The sequence below is a fragment of the Calidris pugnax genome, unplaced genomic scaffold, assembly GCF_001431845.1.
Source record: "Calidris pugnax isolate Ruff unplaced genomic scaffold, ASM143184v1 scaffold111, whole genome shotgun sequence".
NCBI lineage: Eukaryota > Metazoa > Chordata > Aves > Charadriiformes > Scolopacidae > Calidris > Calidris pugnax.
The window spans coordinates 3552260-3579604 of NW_015090872.1; the positions used below are offsets into that span (position 1 = coordinate 3552260).

The 27345-nt window shown below is 41.6% G+C and overlaps 3 protein-coding genes across 4 annotated transcripts in view; 2 read left to right on the forward strand and 1 right to left on the reverse strand.

The window, feature by feature from the left end:
• The window catches only part of MED12L (mediator complex subunit 12 like), a 151588-nt gene that overhangs the window by 92523 nt on the left and 31720 nt on the right, over window positions 1-27345 (reverse strand). The window contains exons 13-15 of the mRNA XM_014945770.1: window positions 25353-25558; window positions 24266-24370; window positions 22616-22792 (exon numbers count right to left, since the gene is read on the reverse strand). Coding sequence (XP_014801256.1) covers window positions 22616-22792; window positions 24266-24370; window positions 25353-25558 — 488 coding nt within the window. The remainder of the gene's footprint in view (window positions 1-22615; window positions 22793-24265; window positions 24371-25352; window positions 25559-27345) is intronic.
• Window positions 823-21384, forward strand: GPR171 (G protein-coupled receptor 171). 2 transcript variants are annotated; one of them, XM_014945918.1, is made up of 4 exons: window positions 823-869; window positions 6877-6967; window positions 18540-18744; window positions 19805-21384. In XM_014945918.1, exon 4 carries the CDS (start codon window positions 19854-19856, stop codon window positions 20925-20927), a length of 1074 nt encoding a protein of 357 aa, XP_014801404.1. In that variant the 5' UTR covers window positions 823-869; window positions 6877-6967; window positions 18540-18744; window positions 19805-19853; the 3' UTR covers window positions 20928-21384. The 2 variants fall into 2 exon arrangements, with proteins under 2 accessions (XP_014801404.1, XP_014801405.1); XM_014945919.1 differs by lacking the exon at window positions 823-869 and adding an exon at window positions 1112-1283.
• On the forward strand, window positions 829-10037 carry P2RY14 (purinergic receptor P2Y, G-protein coupled, 14). The gene is made up of 3 exons (XM_014945927.1): window positions 829-869; window positions 6877-6967; window positions 8847-10037. The coding sequence occupies exon 3, from the start codon at window positions 8865-8867 to the stop codon at window positions 9876-9878; it is 1014 nt and encodes a 337-aa protein (XP_014801413.1). The 5' UTR covers window positions 829-869; window positions 6877-6967; window positions 8847-8864; the 3' UTR covers window positions 9879-10037.

The window sequence follows — 27345 nt, forward strand, 5'->3', positions numbered from 1 at the left end:
AAATAATGTACTGAATTCTTATTAACACTAATGCACACAACTTATGTATCTCAGTTCTTTTTAAATAAACATATAAATCTCAGTTTATCTCTCCAAACTTCAGATGTCTCTCATATTATAATAGTTTCTGAGATTCATAGAAGAGATATTAGCTTTTCCATTACCATACATTTCCACTAATTTTGTGCTTGATTTCAAAGCCTCGTGGTAAACATATGGGAAAAACAGGAAGGGAGAAAGACAGACAGGTTATTAAGGTTAAAAAAAAAAAAAAAGGAGAAAAAATGGAAAAGAAAAAGAAAAAAGAAAGAAAAAGAAAAAAGCTATACACCAAAGATTCATCAGTTGTCCCCAGAATACGTGTCTCAGCCTCTGAGCATGCCCTGAGCAACTCCAATGCAGCCCTGTGCACTCCAGCTCAGAACACCCCTAGTAACAAAAGCAGAAACTATCAAAGTAGTAAACTTTACAGAAAAGGTCACAGCTAGGCCTGGGAACAGTTCAAGAAAAGAAAACACCAGCCTTTAACTTAAGATTGCTTACTTCTTTGCCAACTGCACAAATGTGTCTTTCTTGAAACCAGTTCAATGCTGATCTTCATGGAGTTAACGTGTGAGCACACGAAAATAGCCCCGACCATCTGCAGCACTTGAGATCTCAACCACATTTGGCCCAGCGGCGAGGCACGACTCACCAGCTCTTCGACCTTCTGCTTGGGGAGATACAGCACACCCTGAACCACTATCACTGCGGGAGCAGATAATGAACATAAAACTGCAAAGCAGTTGCCCAGAGAACTAAAGCCGATCCAGCCGTGCAGGAGCAGCACATGGGTAAAGCAGAGCAGATAGAAGACTGCACTCCAGCCAGTAAGTAACAGAATACGCTGGTTTTACGGTGTTTGACATTATAAGGCAGTTATAAAGGGTTTATTCTGTAAATCTGTTTCATAGCTGAAGAGGGACCACACATGCAATTCTGTACTTCTTTCCAGATGAAAGACTCTGCCTGTTCATTACATGTTTCTGTACCTTACCAGTTCTCTCAAACATTCTCTTTTAATTTTTAAATAACTACCACTGTAATACCTTTTTTTTAATTGACAAATTAAGGTGAAAAGGAAATCATCTATGCGTTACGCAAACCACAAATTACTTAGAACACAAATGAGCAGTCATAACTGTAAATAAATAGAGAAACGACAGGCAGACGCACTCCCACACCTATCAGTCTCAGACACGGAACAGCCTCAAGCTATGCCACCAAAGACTGACGATCTACAGGTAAGGATTGCTCTATACTGTGTATCTTAGCAAAAGATATTTTTTTTTAAGCAACTACTTTTGTTTTATGACTAAAAAAACATAACTATATAAAATGCATAGTCTAAAACATCAGAAAATAGATTTAAAAATTAAATATTTAAATGACAAATGTTACTATCAAAATAGAATATTAAAGGAAATAATTTCTTTATTTGAGTGATATTTTACTAATTTTAAATACCCAGGGTTAGGACAATAAAACTACTCATCATTAAAGTGTTTTATTGACATATTCATACTGGAATAATTACAAATTTGATAGGACAGTTGCTTCTAAAAGCTGGTCTGTTTAATCCTCTGATATCAAATCATAAACTGACCCGGGTCTTAACTTTTCCTCTTACATCCACTACTCCCTAATTCAGATACTATAACTGATGGGAGATAGGAAGAATCTCAGTGGGGGCTTTTTGATGCTTAGTTAAAAAACCAGAATATTTGGATGAGATCTGAAAATGATCCTACATGCAAACAGCTCAAAGCATTGTTCAGTTCCAGTGTGAACATCAGGGTTTACACAGATACTTCAAAGGCTCTAATCTTCTAATGTTACAAGGTTGTGGTTTCAGAATAACTCAAGCCCTTGTCTAAAAATCAGAAATAAAAACAGAATGAAAAATTTAACTTATCAGGAAAATTAGGCTAGTAAATTTCAGATTTCAAAAGTAGCACAGGGGCTTCTGGACAATAAGAAGAAATGAAACAATTATTGGTGGGTTTTACAAGACAGAAATAAAATTCTACCCTTGAGGTGTCCTCACGCTGACACCAAACAAGCTCGCACTGCCCTTCAAAGAGCTTGTTACTTTAAAAAGAAATAAACAATCTTATCTACAGCTGTTCTTTATACCTGTGGGCTCTCCCCACTCTGCTTTGTCCTTCAGAACACCAGAAATTAATCATACACGCCAAGAAAACATCACATATGATTTAACTGTCTGTAATAAGTTTGGTCAGGAAATTTAGTTATAAAATGCTGCCAATGCTAAATGCTGTCTGCCCTTATTGGTGCCATTTCGTGTGGCATGTGTTCTCCTGGCAAGGTAACAGCAGTAAGCCTGGCACCGGAGCTGTGTTGGTGGACTGGCCGCATGGCTGCGGGCACAGGGGGACACCTCACCGCTGGGCAGAGGGGACCTGCAGGAAGGTCTGGGGCTGCCAAGGCTTTGATCTGGAGATCATCTAGTCCAACCCCCCAAAAATAATAGTGATATTTCACCAACGGCCAGGACGGTGCAGCACACTGTGCTCCTGGGACAGAACTTGGGGATAAAAACGTTTATCGTTTATTTCCTCATCACTGGATTGCCTGAAAATGTCACCTTGCACATTTTTTTTTTTTGGTCCCCAGAAGTGAGCAGATAGGGAAGAGAGTTCGGAAGGAGGAGAGCAAGCAGAACAAAAAGCTCATTACTCAGATCTGCCTCAGTTTTAGAAACGGATTTTTTTATATCCAACTGGAAATAAGAATTCATTCAAAATCATTAAAAAGTCAAGACTTTCTACTGCCCTACCGCATACTTCTGAAAGGTGTTAATGGGACTCCTCCCAACCCAGCCACTGGCAGGAAATGTTGTAATGCACTAAACTTAGAAGCTGGGAGTTATCTTTCACAAATATAAGGACTGAGAAACACAGATACACATAAGGTTTTATGAGAGAGTTACACAGAAAAGTTCAAATCTTCACCCACACCCCCAATCAACCCAAAGAATACAGGCAGCCAGGGGCAAATGCAGTCCCAGCAAAGAGGTGTCACAAAAGATGTCAAGGCTTTATTCCTTGTTTCTTGTTAAAACAACATTTTAAAGGTTAGATAATACAGCAAATTTCTTCCAAATTGAGAAAGTCAACTGCTCCTTTCAGTTAAGAGACGAAGAAGAAAAGACACTCCAGGCTCCCGCTACTGCTGCCAAGAGCAAGGCAAAGGGCTGCAGAGGGATGCAGTGGTGGCCAGAGGGCTGCCACCCCACCAAGTGACACGGGGTCCTAGACTACCAGGTCATTTGAGGGGCTGCGCTCCCTCCACAGGCATTAGTGATGCTAAGTGGGGATACTGGCAGAAGGGAGGAGAGAAGCCCACTGTGGAGGGCTTGGGGATGAGATGCACACAGGAGGAAAAAGACGGTAGACAAGGCAGACGGTTCACACAGCCCGGCAGCACCATCAGGACTGGCACGCCATCCTAAGAAAACCCCCAAGGACAGCATTCCGAGTCCAGCTTTTTGTTTGCCTCCTCCCACGTTCAGGAAGTCAGAAGTTTGTAAATAAAATAGCATAGCATGAAAAAAATACCTCCCTCCGTCACCAACTGCTACCTCCTCCCTAGAATATCCTGAATTTTGTCTTTTTGGATCAAAAGAGAGGAGTAGCTTTAAGATGTAAAGAGTTTACACACCTATCCTCGCCCTTGCTAACCACAGCTGCAGACAGGTCGCACCCACAGCACCACCAAGGCTTGCCTGGGGTGGCAGAAGCCACTGCTACTCCTGGGGACGCAGCCGCAGCAACCTTCATGGGACACCCAGCCTCTCCCAGCCACTTGCACAGGGGACACTACTCTCACCAGCACCCTGAGGAGCAGCTTGAGAAGAAACACAGCTGGCTCAGTCCTCTGTCCTCTCACACCAGATTTGAGTGGTCTTGAAAGCAGGAGCTGGAAGGCACAGCAGGAAGGAACCGAGACCCCCTAGACATTACTGCCACAGTTATCGGTCCCCCTTTGCCAGAGGAAGTGTGCACTGAGCACCACCACCACACACGATGCTATCTCACAGTTAATCACTTACTACTTCCTGCAACGGGAACACTGTTTTATTTTCTCTAATTCAACTATTCATCTTCACTCAACCATTTGTCCCATTTTCCTCCACTACATTCTATGCATCTTTGACAAGGAACAGCTACTGCCCGATAGGCCATTTCAAAGAGCTGAAATAGTACATAGTGTAGTTTACATACTTTTATTCTCTTAAGCATTAAAATCCAGACATAGCCTTATGACAAATGTTATAATAAGAATTCACTCAACCGTTCGTCCCATTTTCCTCCACTACATTCTATGCATCTTTGACAAGGAACAGCTACTGCCCGATAGGCCATTTCAAAGAGCTGAAATAGTACAGAGTGTAGTTTACATACTTTTATTCTCTTAAGCATTAAAATCCAGACATAGCCTTATGACAAATGTTATAATAAGAACAGAAAAATAACAAAATTTTAGTCACTTGGCAAACTGACAAGAAGTCAAATGTACCAACATATCTCCACAGTCACGGCAAAAAATGCCTTCCAAAGAGACCGGCAATTACAACCACGGACCCTGAACGTCTCCACCCTGGTACCTACCCCACCTACCAGCTGCCAGGTCAGGCACCTTCGTGGAGATGCAGGAAGGAGCAGCTCAGCCCAACAACACACCACGCCTGGGCAGCCGGAGGAGAGGGCTTTCCCCTGGAGAGCTCCTGCCAGCTCCCACCCAGCAGAGCACTTCCAGAGAGACAGGATCCCACCACCTGCAAATCCCAGCTAGCCCTGCTTTTCTTTCCCTGCACTGGTCCAGCTCCTAATGAACAAGTGACCATGTCCAGCCTTTTAAGCCCCACAGGAGACGCGCAGCAGCCTTCCAGCCAGCTCAGAGCAGGAGATCCGGGGAGCGGGGCAGGCAGTTCACATCGTGGGGGGAAACACGTCCACACTGGGGGCTGCCTTCCGACTGAATCACACCAGTGTGGCTGGGGCTGCAAGTTCAGACCACCCCCTGTATTCGTACCTCATTAGAAATTAAATCTTTTTAAAAAGAGATTCTTCTTTTAGCTCAACTCAGCACAATTCATAACTCCTGTGTTTTGTGTATTGCGCTTCCGCCCTCTCCGGATTCTCAAAGCATCAGAGATAACATTTGGTGTGATCATCTTCCCTGATAAACTCCATTTTGCAGTTCAAAAATGGTTTCTGGGGACAGTGACCACTGTCATTAATCCCTGACCCAGTAACTGCACTGCACATTTATCAAGCAGCTACATTAATTTCCATAAATAGCCTAAAATGTGCACTCAGTACTACAGAACCTTTGTTATATTCAGAGTGAAAAAAAAAAAACAAAACAAAACAAACTTGTAAATATTATTCTTATGTTCAGTAAAGCAGCCACGAACTTTGACATTTGACAGCCAAGTTACAGAATTCAAGAAAAAGTGCCTTAATGATATTGGAAGGGTTGCAAATTATAGCATAAGTGTTTGAATACAGAAGGAACTAAGCATTTTTAGTGGTTTATGCAACTTTCTTTTTGTGTATCTTGCCAAGGCAAATTGGGAAAGTTTAAAACTTTTATATACCTTACCAAATGAATCTTGTTAGTTTCATGAATCAAGTTTGCTGGTTTTTGCACAACTAGTTGCTATTATTTACAAAGAATGAATATACTGTATGCCAGACCATGCATTTGAACAGGAAATGCTGCTCAAGGTCAAAAGGTTATTCTCACACACAAGTCACAAATTGCCAGGTGCTAAGCCATCATCTTGTAACACACCAGCAAACAGCAGCAGTTATGCAACAGCAAGGAAAAAAAAAAAAAGGCAAACTAATATTTTAAGAATTGGGGAAAAGAAAAAAAGAAAAAATAATCCAAATAATCCTTAAGCATCACTTATCACTTCAAGTAGCACTTGGACATAAAAATCCTACATTGACCCAGCAATAAACATCAAATGAGCAGTATTCAGTTTCCAGATGAATCCCAATATGGAACGAGAATTAAATATGCTCATCTCAATCCACATACTACTTGGTGGCATCGCTGCAAGTTCTCGGGTTCTCATGAGAGAAGATGATGTTCTCATTATGAAGGTTTAAGGGGTGCTTCAACAAGAATGCAACCAAAACAAACACGAAAGGGCAGCTCCTCTATAAAGTGGAAGCATGCCTTCTGCCAACTCCATGCAAACCATCTCTGCAATACACGAATCAGCAGAGGAGTGCAGCCATCGCGGTGCCTGTTGCTATGTGGATCCAGAAGCACTAAGCAGCTTCACTAAGTCCACCCTGACAGACTGATTCTTTACCAGAGCTCAGGAGTTACACCTCGTGGTACCACATTGCCATAGCTCCTACAGGATCCACCCTGGGACCCATGACTGATGGAGGGAACAGGCTAGCAAAATGACTGTTCACTACCAGTGTTGAATTATTCAGAGCACTAGGACAAGGCCTTTCAAAAGAGCCGAGTGTGTGACTAGGTGACAAAAATAGCAGATAAAATTAATCATGAACACAAATGATGTGATGCATAACCGGAGGAATCCCACAAGCCTCTAGACTTACCCATGCAGTGATGGGCTTTAGGTTGAACATAACTGCTCTATGACTCTGTCCCTAACCAATTTTGAAGTCCTCCTGAAAAGACCTGAAGACTTGCCTGCAGTACTGATGATTAGACAGTGTAAACAGGCGTTGCACTGTGGCAACCCCTCAGCATCACAGAATTACACTGTCCTACGTTATGATACACAACTCTAACAACAGTATTTTCCCATCTCTCACACAGGTCTCCCAGCAAGAGGAGGAGCACCGTGCCTGAGAATGGAAGGCACTCTAGACCCTTAACAAAAAGCACCACAGCACTCAAATCAAGAAAGGTAAGGGGTCATGCCATTGATATTGAAAGATTTAGAGTCTAGCTTGGACTTTGGCCTCTCTCTCAACCACAGCCAGTTGATAAATCTGCAGGTAAAATTTGTCTAGGGTGTCTTCCATGCTGTATAGACACCATAGACTTTACAAAGTTTTAAAATCCACACCTCTAGTCATGCACTTCTGAAATAACCCTTTGTTGTATGATGCAAGCGCAAGAAATATTTCATAAACTTCCTATGTTTAGGAATATCTGCTACTAAGTCAAAGCATAGAAAGAGCCACCTCTACATACTTTGTTTTAGGAAATCCTACAGAAAAGGAACAACTCCTAAACACACCACATGCAGAGAGAAGGTCCCGCTTAGACAGTCTGCCAGGAGGAAGAGAACATGTACACAGTGTACAGCAGTGGGAAAAGAACAGTTTCTAAATAGTATGTTACCATCTTAAATAAAAATACCGTTCATTATTGGTACTTTCCAGTTGTTTGAGTGGATGGTTGAAAGATACAGAGAGAAAAGGGGAGATCCTCTTAGTGGTACCAGTGTCACCCCAAACCTTACCCATTATCACCTCCTAATCCTAACATACCTATTCACATGATAGTTATAACACCCATTCTCCACACCATCCTTTTACTTTAAAAAACCCAATCAAACAAAAACAAATTCCTTGATGACTGGAGTTTAAACATAGAGATAGGATGGCAGGTCTTCATATGGGAGAGCTACCAGGAAGAGATTAACTCCAGGCTTTGGGTGTGAATACGGGCAATACCTGCTCCATTGCCCCCTGCTTATCCATGCATGTTCCAGAAACAGCATCTAAGCTGGTCAGCCTTTACAGTGTCTGCAAAAGAGACACAGAAAACAACATATCAAAGGAAACAATTTTACCTATTTGAGAGAAAATTACCATTTGTAGTTATTGCAAGGTCGCATTCAGCTTCCAGTCTGCTACAGAGAGGCATCAGCTACTGACTCTGAATTGTAGCAATAAGGAAATTCTTTATTTTCTAAAAGACAGAGTAGGGTTTTTTCCCAGCTCCATGGCACGTGTTTTCCAGTTGCCTAGGTTTTCATTTGCCAAATACAGCAGCATTGTATCTATATCTGTTCTGCCCTCCCTACAGAGGATAATCCACCCCCGTAAACATTCTGTCAAAGAAACACAGACAGCAGATGCATTTTCTTCTTGGAGATCCTCTAAAATTTAAATCTGGATGACTCAAGAGGACAGTTCCACATTCTACACTACACTAACACACAGGCATGCTCCTATATATCGTGCTACTACAAGTAAAAGTTTAAAGCAAACTCTGCTAGCTGCACATAAGGCTTCCTTTCAAGTGAACATTAGAAAACATTGGCATACACTAGATATTTGCATGCTTGACTAATGCAAGAGTGTTTTCTATGCCTGTAAGCAAAACAGAACGCTTGTACAACGAACACATCCCTCACATATTTCCTAGTAAGCCAGTGCTAAAAATACATACTGGTCGTTAAGAGTTAATGAGACGTGCCTTAAGTCACAAAATCACTGTGGCTCATTCCCCATCCTAGTTGAAGCACGTAGGCTTATACCAACAGAAAAGGGGCAGCCCAGAACTTGAAGACAATGCATTAAAGTCAAACAGAGAAGCAAACGGATTCTCTGTTCAAAACAGCAGTATGCCCTTGAACATCATCAAGAAGTGAGATGGCACCACTTGGAAAACACTAACTAGGCATTCCTGCTAGAAATAGTATGGTGTGGAAATGTGGTGGTTTCTGAGAAGTATGCCAAGTTCATTTTGAAGTAAGAGTAGAAATCTTAAACTAATTAATGGAAAGCCTAGCACCATTTTATCTCACTGAGATAATCTTTCTCTGCTTCTAGGAACAAAGATATTGTAAGATGTTCAACTCCAGCACAAACTCCTCGGGAAACAACTGCAATAACAGCACAGTAATAATTAAGACAGTCATTCCCCTGGTCTACTTCTTAATTTTCATAGTAGGACTGTTGCTGAACAGTGTGGCAGCATGGATCTTTCTGTATGTTCCTAGCAATAAGAGTTTTATTGTCTATCTCAAAAACATTGTTGTTGCCGATCTCCTAATGAGCTTGACATTTCCTTTCAAAATTCTTGCCGATTCAGAAATCGCACCTCCACAACTCAATACGTTTGTGTGCAGATACTCTGCTGTTGTTTTTTATACAAACATGTATATTGGGATAACATTTTTTGGCCTCATAGGTTTTGACAGATACTACAAAATTGTAAAGCCTTTATTCACCTCCTTTGTTCACACAGTTAACTACAGTAAGGTGATCTCTATAATCATATGGCTGCTGTTAATGCTTTTATCATTTCCAAATATGCTTTTAACTAATGAAATCGCTGAGGAAAATCATTCCAGAAAATGTATAGGTCTTAAAAATGAGCTTGGCAAGCAGTGGCACAAGGTATCAAATTATATTTCCATAGGGATTTTCTGGATTGTTTTTCTTCTGCTAATTATTTTTTACACTTCTATATCAAAAAAAATATATAGCTCTTATAAAAAATTCAGAAGGAACTCAGATGTGACCAAGAGAAAAATCAGCCGTAATATATTCAGTATCATGTTTGTATTTGTCATTTGCTTTGTACCCTATCACATCTGCAGAATACCATACACTCTAAGTCAAACTAGCTCACAATTCAACTGCCAGTTAAAAGAAACTCTGTTCTACTCAAAGGAGTTTACTCTTGCACTGTCTGCTGCAAACGTGTGCCTTGATCCCATTATTTATTTTTTCCTCTGCCTACCCTTTAAAGAAAAGCTGTACCAAAAACTGCATCTCAAGCTGAAAACTCCAAGGGACGTTGAAGTTTCTAAATCCAGAAAATCAAATACACTTCCGGAAAGTATAAATATAGTATAAGTTCGGGTCTGTAAAATAACACACTTAGGCAAGTTATTTAAGAATGCAAATGTCTCAAAGAAACTGAACAGATGAGAACCGGCAATAAAAGAGAAGAAAGGTTTCAGCTTAAAATACCAAGTAGCGTTTCTCTATACAAAAACATTATTGCAAATTGACAATATATTTACTGTGTGCTATTTCAGCTGATGCTATGATCGCATTCTAGTGGAATATGACCTATCTGGATCTCAAAAAGAGAGGGATAACTGGAACAACACATTCTGGAGCTCCAGGCTGTGGGTCTCTGAGCTCATTAGCCAACAGACTCAATAATGAAGCTGAGTTGCTGTTGTTTCTCACGAAGCCAGGCACGACACACACAATGATCAAACCAGCCTGGAGGGCCTGAAACACTCTCAGTCGCTCCACCGCAACTGCAGGAGAGTCCTCAGAAGCAACATGGGGAAGTTCAGCACAAGTCTCTCTGACTTGGCCTCCAGCAGCCCATAAAAGAGGACTGAGACCCTCAGGGGAAAACTTCTCTTGTTTTTAACAGCTCACAAAGCAAGGCACTGAAGGCGATAGGCAGCTTAAAGAAGGATTCTATTCTAACAATGCAGGGGAAAAGAAGATTTAAAAAGGAAAAAAAAAATACAGATCAAATCCTTAAAGATGTGCACAGAGCCTGAAAAACCTTTAGTAAAATGTATAGAAATATTTATATATTTATTTTTTTAAAAATGCATATATATAAGATTTCTTAATGGAAACAGTCTATAAAATTAAGAATTAAACTTGATTATTTGTCTCCCTTAGACACCAAATGTTAGAATACTTTTACAAAATGTGTTGCTCAAGATAAGCAATTGTTTAAAGAGGATCCTTCTACAAAATAAATAGCACAGTTACGCTGCACCATATTCCTCAGGACTCCTCTGAAATAACATGGTGTACACCAAAAATGTTGATACCAAGCTGACTGAGATTTTGTAACTTTGTTGCAGAAGTACGTCAGAACACTCAAGAAGCCATTTGAAAACACACACATACAGAGTCTAGAAATTCTGGGGTATATATAAATCCAGAAAGAATGATTTGTTGGGTTTTCCTCTGCTTTTGGCATGATGATAAAGCATTTCGCTCTGTACAAAGGTAATAGCTGAAAGCCATCAACCTTATATATATAAATATAATCTCTTTTTTTAACTGTATTTTTCAGGTTTTCAGCAGCTTTTTTTTTTTTTATTGATTGATTGACTTTATCACTGTACAGGGAAAACACACCATGCATAAAGTACCCACAAAAGCTTTCAGGCAATGGCTCTGGAAGCTGAATGCTTTCATTGTACTTAACAAAGAAGATATAGGAACAGAAATAACATGTGCTTCACCTTTCTGCCACTGTGTTTCATTTTAGTCTTAACAGATAATCTGTCAGGGTGAAAGTATTTTAAATATATGGTCTTTGAACCTTCTCCAAGGCTGTGGGTAACTTCTCTTGGTCTGAGACCACCAACCTACAGTACCAGTATTCCACCATCACACAGGATTATATTTAAACCAAGGGACTGGACAGCTCTAAACTGCCTGCTGAGTTTAAACACACCTTTGTAGAGTCTATTTGCCTCCATTTATTTCCCACTTGACTGAAGAGCTTTCCCACCCCAAACTGAGAGCAGACGGTGCCCAGCACTGGGGGGAGCCTGGATGTTCAGCTGGGAGCAGGGGCTGGGGGGATCCTCAGCCCGAACCAGCCTTTAGGGAGTACAGGAGAAAGTCGCGTTTCAGTCATGGTTTTTTAAAACAAATACATAAAAGATTATTTATATGGTTCTTTCAGAGCTCCCTGCCTCCTGTCAAACTGAGACTTTGCAGGCTCTTCCCTCCAAGCAAGGGAAATAGTCTGCAGGGGAAGGGAATCCATTGCTTTGTGGGAGATTTTTTGTCATTTATGGCAAAAACATTTAGTTCCTTACACGGTATGGCTTGGTATTTGCCTACGTAAATCTAAATAATTCCAGCTGTGAAAGCACAGTGGCATACAGAGATGAAAACACTTCCACAATATGCATCTGTATAACTTTGTAATTATTTTGCAAGCTTTGAAAAAATTATTTATATTGTAAAATTGTTTCCTCACTCCACCAGATTACTGATATTAGAACAAAAAAACCCACATAAGGCACCCAGGGGAAAGTTTGCTGACCAATACACTTTTTCAAAAGCAACACTAGATTCCTAGCTTTTGGTTCACTTTGAACTGGCGGGGAAAGGTATGGGGCCAGGGTTTTCTTCTGCATTAAGTTAATTCTTTCACACCCTTCCCAGCGCATCACACCTCAGACAAACCTAACCAGCTCCTCTGACATCCAGAAGTCTTGCAGTCACACTAAGTACCAGCTCCTCCCTTGTCAACTGACCACCTGGAAGAGCTTCCCTACAATTCTTGCAATTCCACTTGCTCCAGGAACAAGAAGCAGGGTTTGGTCTATTTATTCTTCAAAGAGCAAAGTTATTCAGCTGGACCTGGAATCTCTTGCAAAGGCGTGTGGTGCCCCTGGGAAGCACCAGCACAGGTTGCAGGCTGCCGAAAGACTTCAAACACACACGTTTGCACAGAAAAGTTGTTGTGCTCACACGTTTCAGCCTCTCTCCCCCAAGCCTGGTGGAGTTCCCGGTCATCCTTTTGTAAGGAGACGCTGTTCTGCTGTTCAAAACCTTGAGTCAGGACCCAGGAAGGGTAGCATAAATCTGCTTCAAAAAGCTCATAAACATCTCACACTTTTAAACTATGCATCACCTCATAAACCTGCCCTAGCCTTTAGCAATACCGCAGAGCTATCTACCCAGAAGCCACCTCAACCTCGCTCTGAACAAATGACAATGCTGCAGTTACTGTGCAGTGGGTTATTTATGCTAATATTGTGGTGTAAGGCTTCAAAATGGACCATTTTCTCTGCCACTGACAGAGCGTAGCAATTCTTCAGGGAAAGAGCTAAACCCAGCAAATGGAAATCCTGCCTCCACACACAATGTCAGGAGAGAAAGCTCACTCCACAACTGCCTCAAGATACAAAAAAATCCTGGTCGTGCAGAAATCAGCAATAAAACTCTCACACAGTTTAATTTTGCAGCATGCCATCTCAAAAAATTATCTCTATTGTAAAAAGTCAACACAAACAACTCAAAGAGGGGACAGATGCCACTTTAATATACCTAGCAAGGCCACAGAGTCACAACCAGCAGAGGTAGTGAGCGAGCACCTCTTGTACTTGGTAACTTTAGAACAGAAGTGACAGGAGGGAGGGGCCCGTTTCCCTCTGCCAACACCCTCTCACATATTCTCCTATCTCACCCTAATAAATAAATCCTTTATTATTTTTATGGGAGTATCTTCATTCATCACTTCAGGGCACTGCATGTCTGCGAAACGCTGTTCAACTAAATAAACTAAATACTGGTAATTGAAGCAGGCTAAGGGGGGGTACCTGCTATTTGACAATCGGCGGGGTGTGTGGTCTGCTGGCTGCTGCGAAGGTTCAGCCCCAGGATGTGGGGGCTGTGATACTACCCGTAGTATCACACAGTTCACACAGCGCTGTGTGCCAAGCAGATCCACCCTCTCCCACAGGTTCGGTGGCACAGGCTATGCTGAAGACATCTTACCTCCTCATGCTCCAAAATAAATTCACAAATCAGGTTTTTTCTCCATCAGAAATAGCTATTTCTGCTCAGAATTCATATTTACCCTGTGCCAAGATCACTCCTATTTTTTCATTTACAGACATTACAACAAGATAAAAAATTTTAATCCGTCAATGAAAGTCATGAAAAGTGCTAAGAGCAAATACTAAACTTGCTAGTTTGTACATGTTTTGAACCTGAAAAAACTTCTTGGCTACATGCATAAAGGATGGCAGAGACACCACTCCAAGATTGCTCCTCAAAGACATACCTCAATACCGGCACAATGACTGCAACAGCCATACACAGAAAGAGGAAGACTCTCTCAGCATCAGTTTGTACCATCTGCTCATTATCATGCCTCTGAGGATGATTATCAATACTTCTCTCACAATTGAAGATAAGCTGAAATAAAATCAACTGTTTCCAAGCGGATTTTGTTTTTTCTTCGTGTATGATAAAAAATCATGATAAAACCAAAGTTTCCTATCAGTTCTCTACCGCACATTGCGGTAGTGAGCGAGCACCTCTTGTACTTGGTAACTTTAGAACAGAAGTGACAGGAGGGAGGGGCCCGTTTCCCTCTGCCAACACCCTCTCACATATTCTCCTATCTCACCCTAATAAATAAATCCTTTATTATTTTTATGGGAGTATCTTCATTCATCACTTCAGGGCACTGCATGTCTGCGAAACGCTGTTCAACTAAATAAACTAAATACTGGTAATTGAAGCAGGCTAAGGGGGGGTACCTGCTATTTGACAATCGGCGGGGTGTGTGGTCTGCTGGCTGCTGCGAAGGTTCAGCCCCAGGATGTGGTTCTCTACCCGTAGTATCACACAGTTCACACAGCGCTGTGTGCCAAGCAGATCCACCCTCTCCCACAGGTTCGGTGGCACAGGCTATGCTGAAGACATCTTACCTCCTCATGCTCCAAAATAAATTCACAAATCAGGTTTTTTCTCCATCAGAAATAGCTATTTCTGCTCAGAATTCATATTTACCCTGTGCCAAGATCACTCCTATTTTTTCATTTACAGACATTACAACAAGATAAAAAATTTTAATCCGTCAATGAAAGTCATGAAAAGTGCTAAGAGCAAATACTAAACTTGCTAGTTTGTACATGTTTTGAACCTGAAAAAACTTCTTGGCTACATGCATAAAGGATGGCAGAGACACCACTCCAAGATTGCTCCTCAAAGACATACCTCAATACCGGCACAATGACTGCAACAGCCATACACAGAAAGAGGAAGACTCTCTCAGCATCAGTTTGTACCATCTGCTCATTATCATGCCTCTGAGGATGATTATCAATACTTCTCTCACAATTGAAGATAAGCTGAAATAAAATCAACTGTTTCCAAGCGGATTTTGTTTTTTCTTCGTGTATGATAAAAAATCATGATAAAACCAAAGTTTCCTATCAGTTCTCTACCGCACATTGCAGAATTTCTACCTGTGCACATCTGCCTGGCTTGCACAGGCACACAGACACTGAAGAAATTGACACTCAAAATTAAATCTCAAACTTTCATTTATACAGAGTGAAGCCCAGGAGAGCCACATCCCTCATGCAAGTAATGCACCCCGACAAGTTCTCCACCGCAACCGTCATAGCTGACTCCTGAACACACCTCTGGAGATCTGCCTGCAGGAGACAGTGTCACTGCCCAGGCCAGAAGAAGGAACCACTGCTGGGGCTCTGTCCGTGCCCTCCAGGGCCTGTGGGGCTGGACAACCCCCGCAGATGGCCTGATCCTCCTCTCAGGCTGCTTCGTGCCAAGCCATGGAGGAAGGACATGGCAGCAAGGATGCTTCTCCTGGCAGAGGGAAGATCTGCACTTCCTAGTCCTGTCCCACGCGGCAGGAAGCTTACAATTACCTTCCCCTGCCTGAGTGTGGGTGAAAATTCTCTGTTCTCTCCCACTTTGCCCAACGCTGGAAAATCTGACAGAGAGAATCCATGTGGGCACAAAGTGCAAATGAGCCTTACTTTTGTTACTGCATAGAAAGTAGTCTCAAAAACCTCATAAAAGGAGTCGTGTCACTCTATGCTTGACAACCTTCCTGATTCAAAAGATATAGGGACATGAACGATACAGATTCAAACATTAGCTTCCTAGCAGATGGATTAACAGGTTGTTACATGTTTCCCTCATTTAAAGAGAGGAGATCACACTGAGTCTCGAACACCCGTGCCTGGCCAGTGCTTGCTAACGTTTAATGGTCTCCAGGGCTGAAAACAAGGAATACACAACAAAAACGAGGGGCTCGAAGGCATCCCCTCACCATAAGCTGCACCTGGCAGTTACAGAAATAAGGAAAAACATAGTGTAAATGCGCACTCCCATGCAATCCTGCCATACAAAAATGAAAGAATGTTGTCAAGAAACTTAACTGCATCCTTTATAGGGCATCTGTAATTAAGCCTGAGTAAGCCCCATAGAACCCTTATCTGAGGAGCCTTGAGTAAACAACCCCTGAAATGACCTGCTGAAGGAGAAAACCTCTGGTGATCTCTCCTGGTGGAACTGTCAGCCAACCCGAGCACTGGCGTACCCCAAGCATGTACCAGGGACGTCATGCGATCGTTACACAAAGTGTTCATACCCAACAAGCAAAGCCCAGCCAGGCAGATGTCTGCTCTCCCACACCTGGGTAGTGCCATCCCACGCAGCCCCAACACTCCCCACGCACGACGCTGCGACGTAACATTTCACAGCTTCAACAAGTCCAACCCCAGGATGAGGAGAACCCACAGGGACTCTGAGGTACATCCAAACTCACTCCTCCATCCATGCTGGCTGCTCTCACACTGTTCTTCCCCCAGCTCCTCTGCAGTCTCCATGGATAACCCAGCCTGCAGCCTTTGGGAGCGAGTCCAGGTTCTCCCTCACCTGCGACGCTGGAGCCCAGGGGTCCCCCTTCCCTGGAGAACCGCTCCCTGCTCCGACCCAGTGGCGAGTGCTCAGCTGGACCATACCTGCAGTGGAGGGTGCTCGGAAAAAACAAAAAGCTAAAAGCCTACTAACAGCAGAGCTGCAGGAAGCCTCTGGAAATTTTTTGTGGATGTGAAACCTTTCTCCAAATGAATATGCAAAACACGGAGAGGTACCAGAAGTGACCCTGACACAAGGACCACTGACACAAATCTTTGGCGTGTCCAATTCAAAACATAAGGCTCCCAATGCTCTTTTAAAGGTCATCAGATCTGGGTGGTTTTTTTTCTAAGGTTTAGATGTTATTTTTTCTAGCTTTGTTCTCAGAAATGGTTTAATCATTTTGGATAAATTCCCACCCACACAAGCACCCCTCCCCTTCCTTGCTCCACCCCCAATCCCAGGGGCCAGCTGAAGCAGGCATGCATCACGGAAAAATTAAAATAAAAATTAAAAAATTCAGCAAAGTTAAACCTCCAAAAGTAGTGTTTTATGATGAGAAGTGCTCGGCAACTTTAATAACAGCAACATCTACCATCTGTAATTTATGAACTAAAATGGCCTTTTAAATTAGACATATAGGCAGGGGAAGGGGATGACACTGAACCGCAATAAAAACAGAATTTCAACTCAGTTTCCTCCCGAGACACTTTTGTAGGAAGCATCGGTCATTTTTCAGTAAAGGTTTACCTGACCAACACCTTGTCTTTCTAGACCTAGAAAAGTTTTCTGAGCTGTAAACTGATTCAACAGAAAAGGGGAGACACAAGTACACACACAAAAAACCTGACTGAATGCTACATTTCACGTTTTAAAAATAAATAAATAAATTAAAACCCCAAGTATGGAAAGATCAGTTTTGCACAATGAGCATAACACAATAAAATTAGCCCATGTTTGCTCAAAACCAAACATTGGATCATTCCAGATTATGAAGCTTTGCAAACATTTCGACAAATATGGTCTGAACTTTAAACTTATGACTAAACTTAAAACCAGACATTCTTAATTTGTTTCTTCACAAAGCTCTGGTACATGATTTGTAAATTCCTGTGAATGCTCAACTACAACAAAGTGCTAACATTTTGGGGTTTCAGTATTGTTGTCTGTACCTCAGTACCCTAGCCTGGTACTAGACAACAACAAGAAGAAAAAAGCTTAACTATAAACATTTCCCTTATATCCCTAATGTGTCATTTTTATTTTTAATAGTGCTTGGCAAATGTCCAAAGGATTAGAATTTTAATTGCCATCAGTAAATCCCTGTGTGCCTTTAAATCTGCAAATTAGGTTCCAATTCTAGGGGGAAAAAAGGAATCTCATGCAGGAATATTATAATGAATGAGCACCAACTACATTGCACATCCCTGATTCCAGATAGATTTTAAATATATGATGTGTGGAGGGGTGGGAAAAAGAGTTTCAGATTTTTATAAACAGAAAGGAAAGAAACTGCCATTGAGGTCACACATCTACAGCTGCAGGTCAAGAATCTGGGACTAACCTGATGAAGTTTTAGGCACTACAAGAAAAATCCCACATGCCGGGGCTGACCAAACCACATGGGTCTCCTCATCCTTACGTAAGTGAAGACATGATGAACATTTAAACTTAAATCTTGAGGCTTGAAGTTAGGAGGAGAGAGCGAAAATTGCACTGCCATCCGGTCCACAAGGTACCAGCCAGTCGATAGCACTATTCATCATCCCTGTCGGCTCTCTGATGAGGACACAGCAAGCAACTCTGACCACCTTCCCTCCACAAAAACGCATTTTGAATGGCAATAATGGTAATAATCCATACTACTGGCCACATCCACATGTCTAACTCAGCTCTTTCACAGCTATTTTCCTCCCCATCCTTCTCCATTTCACCCTGCCCAGCACCGAGTGCCCGAGGAGCCGCTCATCAGCCCCACGCGGGGCCGAGCGTGCAGAGGGCACTGCCCTGGGACTGCCCGGCCACCAGCCCCTGCCCCAGCCACAGGAAAGAGAGGTCTCTCCGGGCTGTTCCATGAACACTGACGTTTTTCTGTTACCTCTTTTTTAGGTAACTTCCACGTGGTTTAGTCATTTAAAGGCTGGTTTTAACTGCGTCAATCAGCACATTTAAAAACCACAGACACGTTTCAGAAAACCAGCAGACGCAGCCAGAGGAAAAGATTAACGCGCCAGCGGGCTGCGAGAGCAGCCGCTCAGAGACATCAGACCTTTGCAGACTAATGCTCAGGAGACCCCAGAGACCGCTCAGACAGGTACGTGCTTTCAGTCTTTGCCTGTTCCAGCTTATCTAGAGCTACGCAAATATACAGCCTGAAATATTAACAGTGCCAAAGCCAGGCTCGAGTGCTCAGCAACACAGCCGTTGCTTTGCCTGTAGCCAGCGTTACCGGCTTCAGCCACGCTGTATCTCTGGAGGCTCCGGTTCCCCCAGCATTTCAGGGTTCGGTTTGCCCCAGCGCAGGAACCTCTCACCCCCCCCAGGAGCACGGCAGCAAGGCCAGCAGCTCCTCACCGACACCGCGCTCACCACCCAAACTTAATTCAACTCCGTTACACGATTTCAGGACCAAAAAAGGAAACCCCTTGGTCATGGAGTAGTATATTTAGTTAAAGTAAGACCAAAATTTTCTGCTTTTCTTCCCTATAACTTCCAGTCAAGCCTAAAAAGGAAGTGAGCAAAACTGTTTAATAGCCGCTTCTCCCAAAATGTGCTTTTTCTCAAGGCTGGCTTAATAAAAAAATGCAATTAATTTATCCTCTGTTCAAGTAGAAAGACAGAGCAGTTTGCAAAAACTTGGGACTGATCAAAACTATTTGCTCAACTGTCTGACGTATCCGCTTATTGGTTTGACATGCGTTAACTTCAAAACTCCAAATACATTTTTATAGAACAAGACTTGCTACAAATATTACCCTTTTTTAACACATAGCTTCATTTGTTCAAAAGTTACAAAGTTTTAGTATGACCACTATTAACCAGATGCTTAATCTTAAATAGATTCAAACCTTTCTTACGGTGTTGTGTTTGGGGGGGGCAGGAGAGTGGGGGATTGCACCAAACACTCATTCAGAAAGACTGCTCTAGCGTAAAAATTTCTGAGAAGTCCATATGCTTTCAAGAACAAACCCGAATACATTTCTAAAATTTTGTGACATGAGAAGAAAGCCCTCTTTAATATTTGTTAAGTAGCACAGAAAGAAAAATATTTCTTCCCAATTGCATTTACTCTCTGAACTTAAATGGAACAAAATTCTCAGAAAACAACAACCGTTGCTCAGGAAAAGCTGATGTCATCTTGGTTCTTTTCGTAGGTTCTTGGTACCTCCTAGCAGCAATACCAACTTGCACAAGAAGTTTACAATGTCAAGCAATGTTTCATACTGCCACATCGGTCAAGAAATGGAACCTTTTACCTATTTTTACTACTTGATTTTTCTTATGGGATTTATTGGAAGTTGTTTCGCACTATGGGCATTCACACAAAAAGATCAGAAACAGAAGTGTATGAGCATCTACTTAATTAACCTCTTAACAGCGGATTTTTTGTTGACTTTGGCATTGCCAGTAAAGATTATTGTTGATTTAGGAGTTGCGTCCTGGAAACTGAGAATATTCCACTGTCAAGTTACAGCCTGTTTCATCTACCTGAACATGTATTTATCTATTATATTTTTGGGATTTGTAAGCATGGATCGTTGCCTCCAGCTAATGCACAGTTGTAAGATCTACCGCATTCAAGAGCCTGGATTTGCCAAGATGTTGTCTGCAGTCGTATGGACAATGGTGCTCCTCATAACAGTGCCTAACATGGCTATTCCAACAAAAAACATTGAAGAAAGACCTGGTGCAGGATGCATCGACTTCAAAACAAAATTTGGAAGAGATTGGCACGTGTTTACTAATTTCATATGCACAGCAATATTCCTGAATTTTTCAGCTGTGATTCTCATTTCCAATTTCCTTGTTGTTAGACAACTCTACCGAAACAAATACAGCGAGAGTTACGCAAATGTGAAGAAAGCCCTCATCAACATACTGCTCGTAACTGCAGCCTACCTACTGTGTTTCGTTCCGTACCACATTGTTCGCATCCCCTACACTTTGAGCCAAAGCGATACCATAACCAGCTGCCCTCTGAAACAAGCTCTCTTCAAAGCTAAAGAATCTACTTTGCTGTTTGCAGTATCAAACCTCTGTTTTGACCCTATTCTCTATTACCATCTTTCCAAATCATTCAGATTGAAATTTTCGGAGACTTTTTCGGGACCCAAAGAGACAAAGGATTTTGCAGACAAAGAGGTGCAACATAGAAGTGAACAGGAGATGCAAGAGAATGGATTCCAAAACACATCAGAAGAGCGTGCAAATCTGCAGGATAAACAGCCGTTGTGCAATTGTGAGAGTGGCTACTGTGGTCAACAACATTCCTGCTGACTAAGCCCAAGCAGAAGGAAAAGACTTGAACAATACCCATGGCTTTGTTATGCACTCACATAGTAGGTCTGAACTAGCAGAATGTTCAATAACGCCTTTCAGAAACAGTTCAATGTACCTGTGACAACCTACCAAGGATCAGCAATACTTCAGAATACAACGTGTTCAGACTCAAATGTATCGCATCATTATTTATGGTAAACACCTGAACTCACCTTTTCTAAATTAAGTATTCTGTACTTACTATATTAAATGACTTGGTGCAATCAAGTGAAGAGATTATTTAATAGCAGTTCATAAACTGCAAAGTTTTCACAGATACAATTAACCCAAAAGCATTTTAGAGGGCATTATTTACTCCAGAAAGTTATTTTAAGCTGCACTGATTAAAAAAAAACTATTGTATCTGCTTACATCACACCTGCAGTCTTTATAAATAAATTTGTTGGCCTTGCGAGTTCCATTGCCTTTCCTTGATGCTGCTTCAATCAGTATGAAAAAAAAGTTAACATGTTATTACAGAAAAATCAAGGGAATTTTAAAACTAAGACAAAGAGCAAGTGTAAATACCCAGTGAGTTCTCTTTGCTTGTTTTATTTATAAAAATTTGGAAAACAGCAACTAAGTTTATTCATATACTAATTTACAATTACTTCAAAAAATAATGCATGTATAGAATAGTCAATAATTAAGATTTTAAAAAAATCAATTTGCACAAGCAAAATCCAGCTACCTGGACTAGCTCCATCTGTAAATCAAAAATATTTCAGGAACAAAACCAAACCAAGTTTTCTCTTTTCTAGTACTTAAAAGGGACAAAATATAACTCAAACTTTAAGCAAGCGTCCAAAATTGTCCTGAACAGAAAAAGCTCATTCAGTATGATTTTAACAATTTGCCTGAAATAAATCAGAACCCCAAATCTATGGAGAAGAAATGTAATGCAAAGAAAACTGTGGTTATCACATCATACTCTCACACGACACTTCCTGTATTGATAGGATTTAATCTTGTTAAAGTTATCATTGTTTGAAAAACAAAAGAAAAAAAAAAAAACCAACAACAAAGTAGATACATTCCCATTCAAGGCTTGTTCAGTATTTGCACCTTTTTTCCAGCACAGCAGAAAACATAAAAAGTCAACCAAATGAGGGCTTGGGATCTGGAATGTTATTCATGGGGCTTTCTTCAGTTCCCAGGAGCCTACAGACAAACACAACAGCAGCGAAAAATCCACGGTAGAAACAGCAAGGAGTGGGTGGGAGGAAATAACACTGTTCTGTCCCTTACATTTCAGAAACATTTCTTTCAGATGTTTTGGTATTCATGCATCTGGTCAACTACAATACCAATTTTTTCTACTTCACAAACTTTTATTAGACCCTGGAATGTGGTGGTTTTACTGTGGTGCCTGTCTCCCTACTCGAGTTAGTCATCACATATTGTTAAACCTCTCATGTGCTCTTCCAGCCATCCCCTTCCCAATAAAAGCCACGGGGCACTAAAGCCACCCCGCAGCTCATGGTGTGTGCACGCTGGCAGCAACAGCGGCACGTGGACTGGCCAGGAGCCCCTGGGCAGGAGTCACACAGCCCAGCTGTCTTCAGACAGTGACCTTTTCTTCCTTTGAATGCTTTGCTGTCACATCAGGCAGCACCGTTTCGCACACGAGCGCGGAGGTCACTCACCAGAGGTATAGGGAAATGTGTTGCGTATTGCAAATGGCGAAGGAGGTCGTAATTGGATGGGAAAATCAGTTCTCTCAGTCTGTCCCTCTTGACTGACTTCTCGCTGGTAACTGAAATTCTTCTGTCTAAAGAAGAGTTCACATTCTCACAAGACTCCCCAGGCATCGGAGAGAAAATCTAAGTCATGTAAAACAAACGTTTAAGGTAAGTGTAACCTCTAGCTTTCAAAATTCAGCAATTGCATTCAGAGATGTGATTTTGTTCTGGCTTACAGTTACTTCTTAAACATCTGAGGTTTTTCAAAGACAGACAAAGTAAATGCAATCTTAATCAAGCCTGAAATTTAAGATACATATACACATTTTATCTCTATGCATACCTCCATTATTACTAGACAAGATTTAAACTAGCAGTACTCAGGAAAAAAAACGTTATGATTCAGAGCAATCTCCACACTTCTTAGTTTAAACTAGCAGGACTCAGTCAGGAAAAAAACCATTATGATTCAGAGCAATCTCCACACTTCTTACGCTGCTGTGACATGGAAACTGAGATACTCCAGTGACAGAGAAAATAATGAAAAGGGTGAAGTGGGAGGTGACAGGAGACACTGTAGGCAGGCATGGATATGCTTGAAACCACCAATATGACAGATGTCAGGCAGAAACAGGGGTCCTGATCCCTACAAGTGGATCTACACTGATAGGTCTGGGCACAGGAATCTGTGCGGGTGCAGAAGAAGGACCAGTCCAAAGGAAGAAACTAGGAGATTGAAGAGTCATGCAGATTCAGGCTAACAGTAAGGAGAAAGAGAGGGGGAAGAAGATTTGGAAGAAGGAGCCAAGACAGAACAGTCACTTGAAAAGCATGTGGTCTCAATTTGGGTTTCCTCAATGTTAAAGAAATGGGTAAATCTGCATTGTTTATTCATGCTTAACTGCACTACTCAGCAGTCTGAATATGCTGGAGGTAAGGGGGAGGAAGGGGAAGAGGGAGAGAGGAGTGTTGGATATGCTTGAAACCACCAATATGACAGATGTCAGGCAGAAACAGGGGTCCCGATACCCTACAAGTGGATCTGCACTGATAGGTCTGGGCACAGGAATCTGTGCGGGTGCAGAAGAAGGACCAGTCCAAAGGAAGAAACTAAGAGATTGAAGAGTCATGCAGACTCAGGCTAACAGTAAGGAGAAAGAGAGGCGGAAGCAGATTTGGAAGAAGGAGCCAAGACAGAACAGTCACTTGAAAAGCATGTGGTCTCAATTTGGGTTTCCTCAATGTTAAAGAAATGGGTAAATCTGCATTGTTTATTCATGCTTAACTGCACTACTCAGCAGTCTGAATATGCTGGAGGTAAGGGGGAGGAAGGGGAAGAGGGAGAGAGGAGTGTGCATGGGTGTGGGTGGGTGGACAACTAGGGGAAGCACAGAAGAGCAGTAAGCGGTCATAGAGCAGAGATGCAGAGAAAGGAGGTGATGCACTGATACAGAAGACAGCAGGAGCCAGATGCCAAAGGACATGGGCTGTCAATGGAAGCAGCAAGGTGGTGCTAGGGCATAGAGAGACATGGAGTGCCATGCCATGGAGTGACAACAGCAAGCAGCAGACACGGACATCAGAGGCATGCAGAAAATTGAAAGTTAAACCTACTGGAAATTCCGAACCAAAATCTGCCTTAAAGTCACTCTTGTCTACATCATCAAAAATACTAGTGGTTCCTGAGTCAATGCCCATTTGTTCCATAATACTATGATCCTAATAATCGCCAGAGAGAAAAAAAAAAAACATCAGTCACATTTTATTGAAGACCCATTTCACTGACCACAGGTAAACCCAAACATCCAACCTATTTAAAAATTAAGGAAAAGTACTGATGGTCAGAAGTTTTCAGATACTGACTTTTAAATCTTTACGGTAAGCCTTCATTCACAAAAGTATTTCTCAAGACTAAAGCCACAGAAGCACAGAAAAGGGCAGGAGCCAAAGAGGGAAACAAAACTTTACAGTATATTCCCATGAGCAATTCTACTCCAGAGACACCTACAGAACAGGAACCTGACTCTGGTAACTTCCCAGGGTCTATTTCCTACTTTGTTGTACCGAGAAAGGCAACTTGTAGAAATCCCCTGTATTTCAGGGCAAATTTGGCCAGGAGACTGACATAAGAGATATACAAAAGAAATTAAAAAGAAGTACCAAAGCATGCTTTAGCTGCCTACAGGATCCACATGGAATGTGCAAGCAGAATAGGCTACATCTCATCACAAAGAGTACAAACGTGGTCCGTGGTCCCAAGTTTAAAATTGCCTTCCTCCTGCTCTAGTTTTAGCAAAGCTCATGAACTGCTCATCTGAGGGAAGACTCAGCATCGCACCTGGACTACGCACGTATGAGCCATGAGGTCTGGCTTCATAGTCTCCTCATTGAAGCCCATCTGCAATTAAGCTTTTCCATGAGTACATTCAGAAGTCTACATTGTGGCTTGTTGTTTGTCCCAAGTTATTTAGATCACCAGAAAACTGTCGGTTCAGTATATTTGCACCAAAATGGCAATATTTACAGCTACATACAGGAATGAAACTAATGGATTGTCAGTCTTCTCAAAGACAGAGAAAGAGATAAAGAGACACAGATTAAAAAACTTAATATCTTATATCTAAAATACTAATGCTTCAGTGAAAATCTACGTTTAATGAAACAGAGCAACTTAGATGGGAGAAACAGCATTAAGTGTTACCTCCAGTTTCACGTCATGATCCTTAGAATATTGTTCATCCACAGTTTCCCCATTAGGTCTAGTAGTTGCAGTGATTGACAAGTCTCCGCGGGATATTAAAGTGCACATGTACGCATCATGGGAGAAAACATCATGCCGAGTGAATTCAGAAAATAGCAGCACCAAATTCACAAACTCTGTCTTCTCATGGTCACTATTTGGGTCAGCTACCCAAAAAAAAAAAAAAAAAAAAATTAGACTGCAGTTTCAACTTATAAATATTTGGGTTTCAACTATCCAAATTGTAAACCCCAGCAAATTAACTTTAAAGGCCTACTAAAAATGTCTCTGGCATCCTGCACAGGTTTCTCTTTGTCTCTACAGAACAAACCATTTCCCATCTAATTTGCATGCTTTTGCTTTGCTGTCAGCTCCAGACACTCCACAGACTTCAGACAGCACTGGATTCCAGAGCATCCTACCCCATACACATCTGCCCCCGTTGGGTGGGTGGGTGTCAGCAGTTAAGTACAATGTTCAGATACTTCTAAAAATTAAAAAATAGGGAGAAGAAAGCGAGGACATTCCCTGTGTGAAGAAAAATTAAAGCTGAAGCTTTGGATTATAACAAACCACCCAATGGTTGGCCTTTCCAAACAAATTATATTACTACAGTAAATGTTACTATCTTATCTATAGTACTTCTGAATTCATAACAGAAAACCTTTTAAAATATTTTCAAAGAACTCACGATCTCTGCATGCCAGGCCTCCGAGACATAAAAGCAATATTTTATTAATGCTTGATAGCGTAGCGTATTTTATCTATTAACTGTGCTCACGCACATCAGGAAAAAGTTTATTAAAATAAATGCATGTTATTTTGCCAGTGCCAAAGCACACCCTAGAAAAATACAACATAAAACATTCTGTTATTAAGTTCTCATTTGTCACAGCTATATTTAATTTGACTTGTTCTGTACCACAGAAAGGTTTGCAACGCTGCAGTTAACAGAAAATAGCTTCATACCACACCAACTCCACTGGGCACCAAAACCTCCAGCTACAGAACTACTAAATCCGAATCATCATTTATTTAAAAGCAAATTATGCTTTACAAATTCAAATTAGTTCAATACATAACACTGTATCTATTTAGAAATTCTCATTACCCTGCAGGACAGAAGCCATACCGGTGAGCCCAAGAGCACACCAGCTCAGGGTCAGGACTTCTCTGCAGCGCCCAAGTCCCTCACACCCAAAACTGCCCGTGGGGACCCACCCTCCCAAAGCAAGGGGGGCTATAGGATGCCATGGGGATGAGCACCATAAAACACACCTGCAGATCAGGTGGTCGGCCCTGCTTCAAAACATAGCAGTTAATGCTTTGCATTTTTGGAGACACAGAAGTTCAACCACCGTAACAACAATACAATACCACAAAACTTGTCCCATACTCGAAAATCCCAAAGAGTATTTCAAGCAAGCAAAACATTCCCCAGGGGCTCTCCCTACCCTGCCTCGCAGAGCTACCCGGGTGAAGGATGACGATGCTGCATTTGAAACAAACACATCAGAAACACAAGCCTAAATAACACAAATAGTTTGGATGGTTTATTAAAACCAGGGCCACCACTGTCACGAAAATAGAGCACTGCCAATACCTCAGAGTCTGTAACAAATTTTTAAGAAGTTTCTCCTTTTTCGGATGTTGAGAGTTTTCAGTATCATGTTTCAAACCACTTAAAATCCCCTTTTCTTTACAGGCCCCAGAAAAAAAAAATGCACTAACTAGCAGTACCTACGATACCAGAAACACGTGCTACAATATCAGACAGTTTTATTAGATCAAGAGATTTCATAGAGCAAACTACGATGAACAAAGTTTCTTTTTTCAATCCACCTATTTGTCAGTGAACAGCTTTCAACTTTAACACTCGGGTGTAATTTCCAAGTCAGTCACTTCAAATGTGGATGTGTCAAAAAGCGGCGAGTGTTTGATGTTAAATATGCAT